General features: G+C 44.6%; 2 protein-coding genes across 4 annotated transcripts in view; one reads left to right on the top strand and one right to left on the bottom strand.

Moving 5' to 3' along the window:
• Positions 1-9,838: 9,838 nt before the first annotated feature.
• SOWAHC (sosondowah ankyrin repeat domain family member C) lies at positions 9,839-15,078 on the bottom strand. Its single transcript, XM_075918124.2, has one exon. The coding sequence runs from the start codon at positions 14,821-14,823 to the stop codon at positions 13,111-13,113; it is 1,713 nt and encodes a 570-aa protein (XP_075774239.2). The 5' UTR covers positions 14,824-15,078; the 3' UTR covers positions 9,839-13,110.
• A 63-nt stretch (positions 15,079-15,141) lies between these two features.
• SEPTIN10 (septin 10) overlaps positions 15,142-17,938 on the top strand; it is a 40,982-nt gene continuing 38,185 nt past the window's right edge. For 2 of the 3 annotated variants that reach the window (XM_075918142.2, XM_075918147.2), the window contains exon 1: positions 15,143-15,299. In XM_075918142.2, coding sequence (XP_075774257.1) covers positions 15,270-15,299 — 30 coding nt within the window. In that variant the 5' untranslated portion in view covers positions 15,143-15,269. Of the gene's footprint in view, positions 15,300-17,938 lie in introns of all 3 variants that reach the window. The other variant, XM_075918136.2, reaches the window with a different exon arrangement.

The raw sequence follows: 17,938 nt of genomic DNA, 5'->3' as shown, positions 1-17,938 counted from the left end.
ACTAGGTGTCCAATCTCCAGAGTTTTTGGTAAAAATTTAAACACAGAAGTCATTAAGCACCTAGGCCATTTCCACGTTTTCTATAATTGCTTATCCCTCTTCATTGCATAACAGGTCCACCCCATGCTTGGTCTTATGGGTCACATGCAGCTGTGATTGCCCCAGTTCTTCACCCCACATACTAATAAGCAGGACTTGAAAGCGGCGGCGAGCCCAGCCGCGGCGAGCCAGCTGCATGGTTTGGCACGCTGCACAGGCACAGACCATGCTGCGCATGCGCTGATTGTGCTGCGGCACCGTGCCGGGCTAAATCTACTCACCATGGGTGAGTAGATTGCCGTAATTGTTGAGCCCTGCTAATAAGATCCAAAAGCTCTGTGTTATTCTAAGCAGGAAAGCATTTTAAGTGATAGCCACCCCAGTTTCCCTGAGATGACACTATGAGGAGCAATACACGAGCCAGACACCAGGAAATGGATTTTTAAAGTTTCTGGGGTTTGCAGGTGGGAGGGGTAATTTACCTGTTTTCGTAGCTGCTGGCCAGAGTGGCTAATCAGGCATTGTGGGAAACATGCTAGAGATCAATAAACTTAACAAAAACCCCACTATAATACATGCTACATGATTGACAATGAAGGGAGGGGAAGTGACTGAAGTCTTGTGCAAAGGTGGAAATTTGTCACAACTTGTCACATTGCAATGTGGGTGATCTGATTTTAGTGACAAAACTTACAAGTTTAGACAAGGCCTTAGACCAACCCTCACGATTGTCTTGGAGTCTGCAGGAATTAGGCTCTTCTTTAATTAAAGATGGTCATTTAATGAAACCTCCAGGAATGTCCTACCAAAACTGGCAACCCTAGCCTCTGGGTTAGGGGCTTAGTCATTCCTGGTATTTGTACACTATTTGGCACAGTGCTGCCTTGATCCTGATTAGGACATTTAAGAGTATGTGTAACCAGCTCAGCAGAAAGCTTTTTAGCCAGGATTGATGGACTTTGGGTTATGAAGCTCATGGCAGTGCACTAAAAATAGCTGTGTAGAAACTGCTCTGAAGTTGCCGTTTCCGCTGGAGTTTGGGCCGTGAAGCTTAGGGGCAAAAAGTTTTTTGCATTGAAATACTGGGATATAATTCAGTGACAAAGGATATTGACACAGTTTCTCCTGCAGCTTTGTCAGTGTGCAGACCTGCACATTTGGAAATGTTTTACATTTTTCCTGTGCCTCAGGAATTCAGGGTGATGGGTATGGAAGGAAAGGTGTTTTTTAAACTGTTGGTCATGTTTAAAAGTCAGAGCTTGCTATTTTTTAAATGATCTCAAGTGAAGTCTTCCCGAAGCTGGGCTAAAGTTAGGCACCTCCAATTACGTAGCTGAATTTTCAGAGGTATTTAAAACATGCAACTTCTAGTTAAGTTTCTAGAACACTGTAATATTTTTGTCTAACCCAAGTTATTCATTATAATTCTGGGACAACAGAGCGGCCTGTCATGTGCAGGGAGATCAGATTAGATGATCTTGTAAGCCCCTTCTGCCATAAACTCTGTGGATAAATTTAAATCTACACTAGCACATTTGTCAGGCAGGTGTGTGGAAAAAAACCCACACTTTTCAGTGACAAAGGTGCCACTGCAGACAACACTGTCTTCTCCTCCTGACAGTTACTACCCTTCATTGGGGGAGGTTAATTATGCCAGTCAGGAGAGCACTTTCCCATTAGCATAGAGAAGTTACACACGGGGATGTCCTTAGAATTTATGGGGTCCTATCAAGTACTATTAAATAAGTAGCCCTAGGCTACCCTTGAAGGCAACATTGGGGATGGGGGAAAACTATTTTTTCAGAAACTTGACTTTATAATCTTTAGCCACATGCTAATGAAATAGTTTTAAAGCAAATTTTAACCTAAGGTCCTGTAGCCTCACACCATAAATTCTGTCTCAGGAAAATTTCACATAATTTTGACTGTTTGAACAGAAGCTGGAGATCCACAAGTGCTGCCTCTTGGTCAGCTCTGACAGACGTTTTGAACTGACATCTCAGGCACTCGCAGGAGTTAACCTACTTGTGAGTGTGTTTGCTTGTTATAACCTGCAAATAACTCACTCCTTTTCCTTAGTGAAAAACTTTTTTAAAGAGGTGTACAGGTGCAAGGTCAAGAGTACTGATTTGGGGGGTACAGATCAGTGTTCACATTTCACTCTCCATCAGTAATGAGCCTGGGCCAGGGAGGATAATGATATGCCCAGCAGGCCAAATGTGGTGCTGAATCTTGGACAGCTGTCACTCTCATGACTGTTTTCCTTAAAGCTTCATCAGCATCCAGAGTCAAGTGGTTACGTGATGACTTCAGCCTTTGTTCTTGAAGAAAATAAGTTTCTAGTCCTGGTGGCTGATGACAAAGCTTCAAAATGTGACACCTGTGCACTCTAAAGAGACACACACAGCAGAAGGTAAATAAAAATAACACTCAGTCTATTGTATTTACAGATCTGTGATTTGAGCATCTGAGGCTAGCCATATTAAAAGACTGAACACAGTGAGCTGGGCAGTCACATTTGGTAGAATCTAATATAGACTATCCCAGCAACTTGGGGTGTCTGCCCTGTTTGTGTCAGTCAGTCCTGAGCTGGGCACTCTATCAAGAGCCACACAAGACAGTAGGACACATGCTGCACATATTATATATATAAAAATAAATAAAGGAGTGACCAGAGCATGTTCTTGATTACTACAAAGCATAAGGCTGGAAGCAGAATCTTCTATTCTCTTTCACTGTTTTAGGAGCAGCAGTACAGAACATGAGTGAGTTCTTACAGCCAGATTTCAAGGGGAAAAAATGCAGGGTAGGCAACTGTGCAAGCAAGCTTCTTCCCTGAAGAAAAAGAATTGTTCTCATTTATACATGTGAGGAAAGTTTAATTAACATTAAGGGAAGAAAATGGCTAGAAAAAAAGATAGCAATAAACATGGTATACTGTACTGACATTTCCAATTTGGGTCTAATTCAATGCTTTTGATACAGTAAGGTATAGTAGGTCAAACCAGGTTATATCTAACTAATCATTTGTTCTGTCAGCCAAGCCACCACCTTCTGGAGCAACACTGACTATGCAAAGTCAGGTAAGGCCCAATTTCACACCTGACCCTGATTTACTCTTCCAGGAAAAAGTCTGCTTGGTATAATGGTAAATCACCTTCTTCTGCAGGAGCAGAGGCCTGGGAGAATAGATTAAAATTCCATATCATTTTTCAGGCAGGCTCGGAGAAAACCCAGGGAAAATTTAATGTTACTGCTCTGCTCTCAGGTTTTGTCTATACTTCACAGATTTTACCGAGATGGTTGTATCACTACAGCTCTATCACTAAAAAACATGCAGTGGAGTCACTATATGTCAGCTCTTTTGCAGACAAAATAATTCCATCACCAAGAAATGGCATGAGCTTTGTCAGCAGGAGAGTGTTCCTGCTGACAGAGCGCTGTTCATACAGAGTGCTGTTCACAGTGGTTGTCAGCAAAACTTTTGTCTTTTGGGGGATGTGCGGGTGTGATTTTTAACACCTCTGAAAGACAAGTTATTTTTCAGTATTTCCTTCCACTCTTGAATACAACTTCTTTCCCATGGAGCACAAACACCATCTCCTCCAGTTGTGAGAAAAACACCCAATAGAAAATCCAGACTGTATGTAAAACAGAGTGGAAGTTCATTCTGTGTGTCCATATTACACCTTTAACACTGACTCCTTACAGGTGGTGTAAAGTTACCACCAGGCACAGATTTTTAGTTAAAAATAGAATAGTTGTTTTTTGTTGCTGTGCTTCGAGTACAAAGGACACCAGTAAGTTTTTCATTCAATTCTTGAAGAAAGTTCTATGAAACATGTATACCATTTGCAAGATATAAATATTTAAATGTGTTCTATTAGTTTGAATGCTGTTTCTCATCACTTGAAAATAATATGCAAAAAATACTTGGAGAAATCTTTCTGTAAGCTAAATCAGTGTCAGTAAGACTTTCGTTTACTAGAACCTTGGCATCTCGTTTTCATGGACAGGGAGTTCAGGCCCTAAAGGAATTGTCTTTTAATTAAAACGTATATTAGTCTCTTACCAGTGCAATTAAAGTCAATTTCTGAAATGGAAAAAAACCCGTAACATTTCATGACTGAAGTGTTTAAAGAAAAGTTTCAGCCTCATGAAGTGGCAATGGCTTTAGTTCACCCTTGCTCATACAGTGAGAAGAGAGAGACTGAATCATTACATAGATATTCACCCCCCAGTGAGAGGGTTGGTTTGGTGTTAAAATAAAATAAAAGACTTACCAAAGTTCAAGAGAAACTGAGACCAGTGCCATGTTCCTCTTGCACTTAAGAATGTGATGAAAGCTGAAAATGCAGTTGCTGCTCATTTAGAGAGAGTCAACTATGTTGCTCAAAATACATGTCTTCCAGCGCCAAATATCAATGTATGGCTGGATCACTGATTTGCAGCATCTCTCTTCCCCCTCCAAATTTCTAAGGAACATAAGTTTGTTTTAAATATTATTGATCCTGTGATTTTATGACCTGAAACACCTGTTTGCATTTTTACCTCCTAAAAATTAACAGGTTTTATGTTTGTTCAATAGAGATAGACCTTGCCCTATGAGAAATGAAAAACACCCACAGCTCTAAGACAAAAAGTATGTTGAAGAGTAGTTAAAAATGCTTCAGGGATGTACCTTAAGGATAACAGAAAAACAAAAACCAATCACTTCTTGCCCATCAATAAACCATCTTGTTAGTCTTTAAATTGCTACATTGTCCTGCATTTTGCTTCAACTACCCCAGACTAACACGGCTACATTTCTATCACTATTCTACATGCAAGGCACTACATTTAGCCGTTTGGAATGGAAATCCATCAACCATACGAAGAAACTCGCACAGATACAGACAGACATCATCTTTCTATCCAAGTGCAAGAAAATGGACATCGTACCCAAAGGACTGAAAGTGAACAATCCATTAAGATCAACATACTGCACTGACTACAGTGAAAGAGACTGCCTCACACTATCCAAGAAATTAAGAAACCACCTGATAAGTATTTTATACAAGAAACAGAAAACCATCAAGAATGACATTTCTAACTTAGATCGTCTCATCCCAAGACAAACATCCACACCGACTGACACCTTGCAAGACTTTTGTTCCACCAGACAAGAAATCTACTATACACACTTCTATTCCCTACAACAAAGAAAAGACAATAAATTTTCTAACCTGCTCCATACCACTGGCTACAACAGCAACTGCCTCAACCCACCGGATAATATTGTTAACCTCTCCAGCTACAAACTCAATCCAGCAGAAGAGTCTGTCTTGTCCCGGGGTCTCTTTCTGCCCCACGTCCCCCACAAACTGGATACAATTTTGTGGTGACCTTGAGGCTTTTTTTTCGCCGCCTCCGTCTCCGAGAATATTTCCAAACCACCACTGAACATCAATCTGACCTACCAGATCCCCCCTATCAACACCAAAGGAAAAATAATTCTATATGGACTCCCCGACGGTCGGAATTACAATCTGGATTTCTATATACACAGCTTCCGCAACAACGCACAGACTGACATTATTCGCAAACGACAACAAGCGACACACAATCTTAGCCGCGCTGAACACCATGCCATCCAGAGTCTCAAAAACAACCTGGACATTGTAATCAAACCAGCTGACAAAGGGGGTGCTGTGGTCATTATGAATAAGGCCGACTATAACCAGGAGGCAACCAGATAACTCTCGAACACCACATTTTACAAACCTCTCCCCTCTGACCCCACCTTGGACTACCAAAAGAAACTACACTGTCTCCTTAAAAGCCTCCCCACAGCTACTCGGGAACAAATCCTCACAGAATCACCTTCTGACCCCTGACCAGGATTGTTCTATCTACTTCCCAAGATCCATAAACCTGGGCACCCCGGACATCCCATCATCTCTGGTATTGGCACGCTCACTACTGGTCTATCCAGCTATGTAGACACTCTTCTCAAACCCTTCGTAACCAATACCCCCAGCTATCTCCGAGACACTACTGACTTCCTAAGGAAACTACAAAACATCGATAACCTCCCCAATAATACCATCCTTGCCACCATGGATGTAGAAGCTCTATATACCAACATCCCACATGAAGATGGATTACAAGCAATTAGAAACACTATCCCAGAGGACACTACTGCCAACCTGATAGCAGACCTATGTAACTTTGTTCTCATCCACAATTATTTCCAGTTTGAGAACAACTTATACCTCCAGATCAGCGGCACAGCCATGGGTACACGCATGTCCCCACAGTATGCTAACATCTTTATGGCTGACCTAGAACAACGTTTCCTCAACTCCCGTCCCCTTTCACCCCTCCTCTACCTACGGTACATCGATGACATCTTTATGATCTGGACGCATGGCCAAGAAACACTGGAGATATTCCACAGAGATTTCAACAACCTACACCCCACCATCAACCTCAGCCTGGACCATTCTACACAAGAGATCCACTTCCTGGACACCACCGTACAAATCAACAATGGAAAATTAGACACCACTCTCTACAGAAAACCCACCGACTCATACAGTTACCTACATGCATCCAGCTCCCATCCAGAACACACCACACGATCCATCGTCTATAGCCAAGCCCTTCGATACAACCGCATCTGCTCTAATCCCACTGACAGAGACCAGAAGCTTCAGGATCTCTACCAAGCATTTATAAATCTCAACTACCCACCCAGAGAAATAAAAAAGCAAATTGAAAGAGCCAGACGAATACCTAGAAACCATCTACTTCAAGACAGACCCAAGAAAACCAACAATAGAACACCACTTGTCATCACCTACAACCCCCAACTTAAACCTGTCCAACACATTATCAATAAACTACAGCCTATATTGGAACAGGATACCATACTCCAAGAGGCTCTGGGAGACAGACCCATAGTCTCCTATAGACAACCACCTAACCTCAAGATGATTCTTACCAACCACCACAGGACATACCACACTAATACCAACCCTGGTACCTTCCCTTGCAACAAATCCCGTTGCCAGCTTTGTCCACATATTCATTCTGCTGATACCATTATTGGACCTAACCAAGTGAGTTATAAGATCAAGAACACATACTCCTGAGCATCCAGAAATATAATCTACGCTATCATGTGCCAAAAGTGTCCGTCTGCTATGTACATTGGACAAACATCTCAGACACTTCGCCAAAGGATTAATGCCCACAGAACAGATATCAGACAAGATCACAAAGAGAAAACAGTTTCTTGCCATTTTAACCAGAAAGGACACTCTCTAAATGACTTAGCCACCTGCATTCTGCTACAAAGACCTTTTACATCTGCACTTGAAAGGGAATCCTCTGAACTGTCATTCATGTTAAAATTCGACACTTTCCAACAAGGACTTAACAAACATTTGAACTATCTCACCCATTACCAAGATAGTTTCCCCAATTATCACCTCTAATACCATTAACTCACAGACATCCCACTCTCCCTACCTCTAATATCAATTCACAGACACTTACCTTCCTTCCTCCCCCCCCCCCGCATCCCCCTCCTGTTCTGCAATGTGATTTGTCCTTTTCATATTTGTTCATTTTTTTTTAATTGTATCCTTTGGTATATATGGTTGTGACTACTTTCTTCCACTATTTGATCTGAGGAAGTGGGTCTGGCCCACGAAAGCTCATCATCTAATAAACCATCTTGTTAGTCTTTAAAGTGCTACATTGTCCTGCATTTTGCTTCTTGCCCATCAGACTATTACAATCACAAGGCAGACTGAAGGAAAAGAGGTTATTACATACTTTACCTCTCATTAGTAAATTTCAAAAGCATGTTACAAGGGTGGTTATTAGCTATTTTACACATGGGGAAACTAGCAGAGGTGAAAAGACTTGCCCAGGACAACTCAACGGGCCAGCAGTAAAGCCAGGAATAAAACTGAGATCGAGTCCATTCCAGTGCTCAAGCCATTAAGTTACAACACAGCTTACCACAAACTTTTGAAGTGCTTTGAGTTCTTTACCGAACCAGAAACATAGACAAGCATGTACAAGACAAACTATTTACTCCAAAAAGTTTGGAAGAAAGATGCTGCAGCAAGATGTGGCATGTTACACTTCAAAAAAATTTAGGTGTGGTGTGATTTTTAAAAAAATAGTCACTGGTAGTGTTTCTTCCAGCCTTAGTGCTAGACAAAGCCTCCATACAGTGTTAAGTTTAGTGGCAACATTTAAAAACTTCTGTATCATAAGTGGTTTAGATAAAACATGTCACTTACTTTCTGATATCTGCATGCACAAAAGTGGTAACACGTTTATCTTGAGACTGTAGCAAAGAGGAACATTGCACCGGTTTGAGTGGGACTTTTCAGAAAGCAGCTTGTAATATGCACTAAGGCCAAGAATACTTTCCCAAGCAGAACCATCAGCAATAAATCACCATAATTACGTTTAGTTTCATCAATGTCTCCTACTCCCGAACAAGCCACACCGTTCAAACACAAACACAAACAAACACTATTTGACACTTTCTTGCATTCTAATGAGATAAATTCACCAGTATTCCTTAGCCTCTGAGATACCAACTGTTGATTACACAGAAATGGTAGAGAAAAGGAAAGCATCTGCATGTATTTAACCCAATCTTTGTGTCATTTCACTCCTAGGAGTATCATATTTACAGCTGGCAATATAGCTTAAATTCACACTACTGGACTTAAGTGCCTGTTCAGGACAAAACATGGGCCAACCATGTGCAGATGGTAGGAATAGAGAGGAGCAAAGTGGCTTCACCCAGCAAGAGTTTTCCTGCTAAGCTAACACCACTTTTGTGTTGTGGCCTCATTTTCTCATCTTCCAACCCAGTAACTGCACAGGGTAGGCTAAGACTTCCTAGCAAGATCAGATAAACTGATTACATCTCTTGTTGTGTTTCAGGGAAGGAGAACAACTGGCAACCATCTCTTTAAAAAAAGCAGTCTTCACCCTCATGAGTGAAAGTGAAGGAAAGAAAGTGGCAGGCTTGTTGGCTAGCCAATTGCTTCATCTGCAAACAGGACCTTTATGGAAGAAAAAATAAACAGAGCAAAGAAGGGTGAGCTACAAACAGATGTATGTACAGTAACCAGAATTGCCATTTAATCTAGACTTGAGCCCTAAAATAAGCAAATGGAGTAGATACCTAGCAGTTTTGAATAGCATGACCATATGTGCATACACACAGATTATCCATATTGACAAAAGTTTGTAAACTGAAAACCTCAATTTACCATGTGAATGGAAGGTACTTCCTATTAATGAATGTGTTGGACAAGCTTAATGAACAAACTTTGAACTATTAATCTGGCATAGCTTCCAGGGCCACTATTTAGGTACATCTGCCTTTCCAAAATGGTTTTGATTACACAGAAACAGCAGGTTCAGGACAGTAGCTAAGTTTAGAGGTTAGGCCTAAATGAGGCTCTTTTCTTTAAAAGGCCAGTCCTATCTAGCATGGAAAACTTCAAAGGCACTTTGATTAATTTTAAAGTGAACTATTCAAGAGTACTTAATAGCCAGCAAAAATGGCTACTGTCTTACAAAGAACAAAGGCCACTTTCCCCCAGCTTACCAGTGGTTGAAGAGTTGTATCATCTTTTATTTTGGTGATTAGAACAAAAAAAAAATAAAATTAATGGATCTACAAACCTCTCAGAAAATAGCAATCTGATACACAACATACACTGTGCATACATACACTGTGCATACAAACACAAATAAGTTGAAGCAAAACAACTAATTTACATTTCAGTAAAATGAAAGTTTAATGTTCTGCAAATTCTTAGCTCAAATATCCATTCAGATAGACACCCATAAAAAAAACCCCACCTTGTATTAAACTGACTGACATCCAGGCCTCCAATATTTCAGGCAAAGATGCATTAAAAGTGATCAAGTGGTTAAGTTACAGGTTTGTTATATCACACTATCATAACTGAACAACAGATAAACATTCAATATTTCAAGTGTACCATAATAAACCCCACTAGTAAGTACCCCAGTTTTGTACCATACAAATTTTAGTTCAATTCATGTATTGCTTGGCAACATATTTGCTAATTAATTTACATAAATTTTAAGAGTACCGATAGACTATGAATATCCTGAAACACAGCATCAAGAATAATCTCCTACCCCACAGAGAAACTCGTTTTAGCTCAATAAACACAGTGGAATATAAAAGGTTGAGGGTTTAAAAAAAAAAAATCTTTTAGTCCCATAGCACAAGCAGAAATTTGATTAGATAGCCATTTGGAGTTACTACAGCAAAACCTAGCTACCTTTGTACTTTAATTCACCATAGTTTATGCTTTCACAACTCAGATTTTCTAGTGCTATGGGCGGTCTATACTACTAAGGCTTATCTGTAATATGTCTAAAAAAAGTATTTACTAGAGTGGTATGTAGTATAAAATTAAAACTAAACTGTGATGCACATTTACCAATTGCAAATTCCAATAATTTTTACTGGTTTTATCAGTTGTGAAGTAATGAAGATTTTTTTTGCAGGTATTACTAAGTTATCGATTAAAATTTCTTAGAACACAATTTGAAGAGTACAGTAGTCCTATTTCCAACTATTTGTGCCAAACTATTTCCCCCTTCACAAATTGAGTACAAAAAAAATCAAGATTCTATATTTGTGCAGTTTTCAGATTTACACTTGAAAAACCTAACACCTGACTCACTCAAAATGATGAAAGATACACAAGGATTCATAGTTGCTACACTAATGGTTAATAGAGTCAAAATCTGGAAACAGGTAGCAGTAGCATGAAATGTGTGCCAACTTAAAAAATATAGTACTCAAGGAGCCTCAAGTTAGAAGCCCGTAGAAGTAATAAGCCTTCTGTTCGTTTTACAGAAAATCTAGTATAAAGATTTTATTTCTGCACTGCAGAATGTTTAAGGTGCAAGTACCTAGTTCTCAAGTGTGCTCCCCACCTTTGAAACACCTAATTCTTGTTGCACCAAATCATATGCTAGCAGAAAGTGCTGAGGGGAGCTTGTTAGCCCTGCCCCATACAGAGATGAATGAAAGTGCTTTTTAGGACAGAATATACCCATGCGTGTAGTATACAACCAAAACTGTAGACACATGGAATTTTATATTATATCTTATAAATTATAAAATTAATACCGCCATGATTTTTAGTGTTTTTGTACAAAAACAATGACCTAAACCTAAATAATGAGTAAAACTGATTAGACTGCTCGCCAAGGTCAGTTTTTCTAATAATAATTTGGCATAGGATTAATTGTTTACTTATGTGACTATCATACATAGGTCAGTCATACAAAAATTGAAAAATCTGTGGGAAAGTCCTCTCCCCCACATTGGAGCCATCAAAATAAGAAAGCTGTCAACACAAGAGAAAGCACAGATCCCTCAGAAACAGCTCTCCCATTATACAGATGCCTAGTCCTTGCCGCATGCATTTAACTAGTGCTTCAGATTTAGATTGTATGCATTTCTAAAGTCACATACTTTTGGGTAAGATTTTATAAATAAGTACATACATTACAAGAAAGGTTAACTTAAAATACTGCCAATGAAAATGTTTGACATTTATGCACATTTTTTTTCCAGTAGCCAGCTGCATTCTAGATGTAGGACCAGCCCAATGCCTCTTTTTCAGGAAAAGGATATTATTTTGAGTTTCCAGTAGTATCTTTCTAAAGAGATGAAGGATTTTGAAGTTTCAAGATACAGAGATTTGTTTTAGGTGAAATGTGTATTTTTACTCAATGTCCAGAACAAACTGGGACAGAGGTGGCCTTAGAAAAGAGTTTCTGGGTGCATTTGTGTATCTACGACTCTGCAGAAGCTGGAAGATAGAGGACAATTAAAAATGCACTGAACAGCACCACTGAATTTTCAATATCTCATTAGTTGCATGAAGATATCATGCTACACCATCTATACTTTAAGGAAAGTTCTCTTCTTGGATGAGATGTATAGTATAGTTACCTCGTTTTGAATAGAGACTATATCAACAGTAAAAGTGTTGCTATTAATCCAGTTAGGGTTAGCAAGCTAAACCAAACATTAATAACTCAAATGATACTAGACATAGTATTTGAGAATTCACAGTGATTATAAAAGTAGAATTGCTTTGATACAGAACTTAATTAGCAGTTATTCAACATATAAAAGTTAAAGACCTTCCACCACACTACTGTATTCAGCATTAGCATTCCACCACTTAAGAGTTCAGTAGTACCTCAATTAAGCAAAGACTTACATCATGCTTAACTATATCCTTTGTAAGACATCCCATTGACTTGAGAATTTGAATTCTATGATTTGAATAGGTAAAGTTAAGACTGATCTTAAGTCTGAGGATTAGAGCCCAAATATCTACAAAAAATCCTGACAGTCAGCAGAGCACTTTTGACCTTTTGTACCTAATGCTACTTTGTCACGTAGTATTGCCTTTTGGAAAAAAAATACTTTAAAAATACATGAACGTATTCAAGAAATCCTGAAATAGCTGTCCAGGAAGAGCAGTATGTAGTACTGGTTGATAATCTAGTATCAAAATGTAAAGTTTTAGATTCTTTCCCCACCCTTGTTTCCCTCCATCACACTTTAAAAACCAAAATAAGAGTGTACTAGGTTTCCAGACCCTGATGTCTAGCTTCTTTAAAAAAAAAAAAAAAAAAAAAAAAAAGGAGGCCCACCAATTTTACATACTCACTTCTTTACAGACCTACTACCCCAGCTGTACTTGCAAGGAAACAGCTCTTAAGTATGGGAAGCCTCCATTGCTTGGCTTGAAGCAGCTATTTCCTGGAAATTGCTAAATCCCAAGAGCCCTGCAGATGTTTACTGTACACTTAATGAAATTCAGAAGTTAAACAAGATATTTAGCTTTATCTCCTGAGGAATGCATAAGTCTGGATGAGGGGCTGCCGTTCACATAGGCCTGCATGCACCTCCCCTTTTCTGCACTATGGGTTCAGGAGCATGTTACACCCCTAATTAGGTGCCCTGCCTGTCTCCCCACTTTATCCAAAGACATTGGATTTGGGTCTGAGTTTGAAGGATGTTTTCAGTGACTTGTCCTCCTGCTCTTCTTCCTCAGTCTCCGCACGGAGAGAGGGGGTGGTGTGAATGATCTGGGTGCGGAATCGGATTTTGTTAAGCCGAGGTTTCATCCTACCACTATTCGAGGCTTTCCTGCTCATCTCCTTACCCTTGCCAAAGGCCGCTGCCCCCTCACCCAACTCAGTCTCCTCACCAGGCCCATGGAGGTGGTGGGAGAGTTTGTAGGCAATGAGGTTGGAGGGGAGCACCTTGGAGAGTCTCCAGCGGCCACTCCCATTATTCGTGGCACCTTCACCCTCCTCTTGGAGGGCTCCCACCAGGCTCCGCATCTCTTCCGTGGTGCTTTGGCTCAGGTACTGGGAGGCCTTTCGCCCACTGTAGTCCCTCACATCCACATCTGCATCATAGGCCCCCACAAGCAGCTTGACCACTTCCAGATGGCCATGCATGGCGGCTAGATGTAGTGCTGTGTACCCGCCACTGGTGCGGGCATTGATATTGATGGGCAGCTGGTGCTTGTGAGCAAAGTTGACAAGCATGGCAAGCAGCTCCTGGCGCCCATGCTTGGCAGCCCAGTGCAGGCAAGTGAAACCGGTGATGAAGTCCCTCTTGGAGAGCAACCCTGGTTCGCAGCTGAGCAGTCCCTCCAGGCTCTCCCACCTGCCATCTGCAGCCGACAGCATCCAGGCATGCTCCAGGGGATCCAGCGCCACCGAGCTGCCCCCGCCGCTCTCCTCCTCAGCAGAGGAAGAGGCCAGCGAGGCGCTGTCCGAGTCCCCGCCGCGAGCTCTGGGGGCCCCGGGGAAGAAGCTGCGTTTCAGCTGGGGGGAGCTACCCATCATCAACTCGCGGAAGTTCTTGCGGCTGGACCTGGGCGTTGCGCCTCCGCCCGAGCTGCCCGGGGAGCCGGAACCGGCCTCGACTCCCTCCTCTTCAGCAAGCCGGGCCGGGGGCGCCGCCTCCTCTCCGCCGCGCCCGGGCTGCAGCCCCCGGGGCACGTTGCGCCGCGAGCTCCTCTTCCTGGCGCCGCCCGGGGGCACCTGGCCCAGCCGAGGCAAGTCGCTCCTACTCCCCGACTGGGGGGGCGGCGGCGGGCGGCGGGGGCCTGTCCCCTGGAGCTCCCCATCCTCCGGGCCCGGCTCTCCCGGGGCAGCGGGCGCGATCTCCTCCGACTGGCTCCCCCCGGCGCAAGGCGCGGAGTCCCGGCTCCGCGGTGCCGAGTCCACCGCCGCCTCCTCCGGGGTCACCGAGATGCTGGGCAGCGGTCCCGGCGCCGCCGGGAGATGGAGCGGGGCGGCGTCCGCGATGCTGGGCAGCGGCTCGGGCCCGGGCGCCGCGGGAGGCTCGAGGGGAGCGGCGGCCTCGCTGCCGCCGGGCCGGGGGGGCTGGTGGCCGGGCGGCGGCTCCGGTCTGTCCGCATCGGGCACCCCGGCGGGCCGGTAGCGCCGCCGCAGCTGCACGTACTTGGCGCCGGAGCCGGGATCCAGGCGCACGGTGGCCACGGCGTTGACCAGCTCCTTGAAGCGCTGGCGGGCCCGGGCGCGGCGCTCGGGCTCCGGGGGGCTCAGCCAGCCCCGGAAATGCTCCAGCAGCTCCGCGTTGGGCGCCCGCCCGCCCCGCGCCGCCAGGAACCGCAGCACCGACTCCGGGCTCAGCCCCGGCTCCTCGGCCATCGCGCCCGGCGGCGCTCAGCGCAGCCCCATCGCCGCGGCGGCTCCGGGCGCTCCCCGCCCCCCCGCGCTACTGAGGCAGCATCTCCCGGCGTTAGCGCCGCGCGGCGGCTCAATCAGGGCGGCGGCGGCGCGCGGCCCATCCTACAGGCGGCTGGGGGGGGGGGGGGGGCAGCGACCGTCAGCTGCCCGCTCACGTCACGTCCGAACCTGCCGCGTGCCGCGCTCACTCCCGGGCCTGGGTGCGAAGCGATGCCATCGCGCTGCGAGGAAGGGAGAAGACGCCCCCGCGAGACCCCGCCCCTCGGCGCCGCGCCCCTCCCCACCCGTGTGCCTGGCCCCGCCCCCTCCCTGGCGGCCCCGCCCCGCTCGCGGACCCTCTGGCTGCCAGTTACATTCCAACCGCCCGGCGCTTCCCGCGCGGCGCCTCCCTCCCCGGCCCCCGCGTCATGGCTTCCTCCGAGGTCGCTCGGCAGCTGGTGAGTCCCGCCCGGGAAACTTTTTCTCGCCTCTCTCCCCCTCCGACCGCTCCCTAGAAACTTCCTCTGCCGGCGGGCCGCGCAGACCCCGGGGCGCAGCGCCTCGCGCGGGCGGGGGAGACGCGACGGCCCCGGCCGCTCCCTCCGTCCCGCCCGCCCGCCGCAGCCCCCTGCTCCCAGCCCGCTCGGGAAAGGCCCCCGAGGCAGCCTGGGGTGTGGCGGGCGCGCCCCTGCCCCGAGGCTGTGGGTGGCAGTGCGGGGGGGGGGGGAGATATCAGCCTCTTGCCGTCTGTGGTGGGTTTCAAACCGGGTCTCCAAGCCCCGTCCCCGCAGCTGGGGGAGGGGGAGGGGGAGGGGGCGACTCTCCTATTCAAATCAGTGTTTTGGTTTCAAAAGTCTGGGAATAGTCTACTCGGGGCTGTGACCTCAGCCGTGTCAGTCCAGTTATGAGCTAATCAGAGGATGGCAGCATTCATTGTCATGAACTGATTCATTCGCTTAACTGGGATTCCTTCCTTTTCCTTTCCCCTTAACTCCGTTCGTCTGAAGAAGTGGGCTGTGCCCACGAAAACTCATGATTTCATCTACATTTTTGTTAGTCTCTAAGGTGCGGCAAGACTATTAGTTATTTTTTATCCTTTTCCTGTGTCTCTACATTGAGGTGGGAGCTTTAAATTAGTCATTAGCAAGTAGAGATGAGAAAACAAAATCTTATCACCATTGATTGGAATAAAACCAGGAGTTTGATTTTTTAACTATATTTGCAACAAGGAGTCCTGTGGCACCTTAAAGACTAGTAGGTCTGTAAGATGCCACAGGACTCCTCTGTTGTTTTTGCACATAGAAAATAACACAGTTACTTTCTGAGACTTATGCTTAAGTTATAGCATCTTTCAATAGTAACTGCTTTTGCATTTGTCCATGTGATATGGAGACTGCTCACAGTAGGGTAATACTATGAGTATTTGTTAAAATATTTAATTACTTCAAAAGTATTCAAGTGGCCATATTGAATATTGTCAATTTGGGAACCATCCAGACATAGGAACCAATCTCATGTAATTCAGATTACTGATCATACATCATAAAAATCCAGTTATGGATAGCAATAATCTAATGGTTATGAACTGTAGCTCACCAACAGTGCACAGGTATATGTTTGAATAAAAAATTACTTTAATAACTTCTGATAATAAACACATTTGTTAATTTACCCCCAGTTTATAAAGGTATGAACAGAAATAGGGTATTGTGCCCTAATCCTGTACTGAACCCAGTGTAGAAGGCCCATATGCCTGCTTTCAGTTTGCAACTGTCAACTTTCTAAAATTATTACTTGAAGATCCAATTCTGAGGCTGTCTTGATCAGAATGTCAGTGAGGTACTGCATTTTTTTTAATCTAACAGTTTTGCTTATGTTTTTGCATACTTCAAGGAAAATGATGCCCCTCATCCTGGCAAATCCTATCAACTTTCCACTTTTTCCTTGTTCTTCAGATACATACTTCCAATGCAAACCTTGGCCTGAATTAATTCTTATTTTTGATGTAGTGAATAATTTGATTAGTTTATGACATAAAGACAAATATTCTGTGCTGTTCCATCTCTGGTGTTGCTTTGTTCAGGTTGTACCTCCCTTAACTGGACTTCCTGGTCCAGCAACGTTCCTCGACTACAGAGCTCAGGAACAGGGAGTTCTGACGGTGGGACAGGAGTGCCCTAGGGGACACCGGCAACTCAGCCAAGAGCCCAGAGTTGGGCGGTGTGGGGGTGGAGGAGAATAGGCAGCACAACGTGAGTTCTGGCCCCAGCAGCGGTTGTGGCGATCTGGTCCTGGTTGTGGAGATCTGGTCCCAGCTGTGGACCTTTGGCTCCAATGGCCGGGGAGCTCTGGCCCCAGTTACAGAGCTCCAGCTGTGGTACTCCAGTCCCAGCAGCAGTGGTGTTGGTGTCATTTAGAGAGCCCTGGGGGGCCGAGGCAGCTGTGGGGCAGGCTGTCGCCCTAATCCAGACGCAGCATGGGCCAGGAGGGGAGGCATCTCCCCTGGTCTGGCAAATCTCCTCATTCTGGACCAGTCAGGTCTAGGGTTGTGAACAGTTAAGCAATTAGGGCTGGAGTTGCTCCCTGCCCACTGGGGGAAGGGAGCTGCTCCAGCCCTGCAGCGCCCACAAGAGTAGCACTTGTCTGCAGTGGTGGGAGGGAGTGCTCCAGCTCGGACACTGCTTCCCCGCTCACTTCCTTTTAATTGGTTAACTGACTAAACGTAAATGTTTAACTAGTTAACCAATTAAACAGGATTTTACATCCTTAGTCAGGTCCCGAGGGTGCAGGACCAACAAGATCCAACCTGTACAAAAGTGACCTCAATAACCAGCTGGGGATTTGTCTTGTGTAGGGGAATCCCTGAGTGGAGTTTAGTTGTCATTTGTGCTTTCTTGTCACATGAGGTATTTTGAAAGGTGTATCGCAAAAGTGCTGGACACTGATGATCCTTGATTGTTGGATAGTCTCTGGGGCCATTGAAGTGACATAAGTTAGAGCAGCCTTTGGAGAATTGTATCCTGATTAGTCCTAGTGAGAGAAGTGCAAAGTCTCTTTTTCTTCACTTTCCAGACTTGCCCCTAGATCCAGTGCTGAA

The sequence above is a fragment of the Pelodiscus sinensis genome, chromosome 1 (genome assembly GCF_052426305.1).
Source record: "Pelodiscus sinensis isolate ZL-2025 chromosome 1, ASM5242630v1, whole genome shotgun sequence".
Classification (NCBI taxonomy): Eukaryota; Metazoa; Chordata; order Testudines; family Trionychidae; genus Pelodiscus; species Pelodiscus sinensis.
Note: the sequence above shows the minus strand (reverse complement) of the source record. Positions and strands in the feature narration are given on the sequence as shown.

Coding starts and splice junctions, on each gene's coding strand:
- SOWAHC (XM_075918124.2), bottom strand. CDS start 14,823: ATGGCCGAGGAGCCGGGGCTGAGCCCGGAGTCGGTGCTGCGGTTCCTG.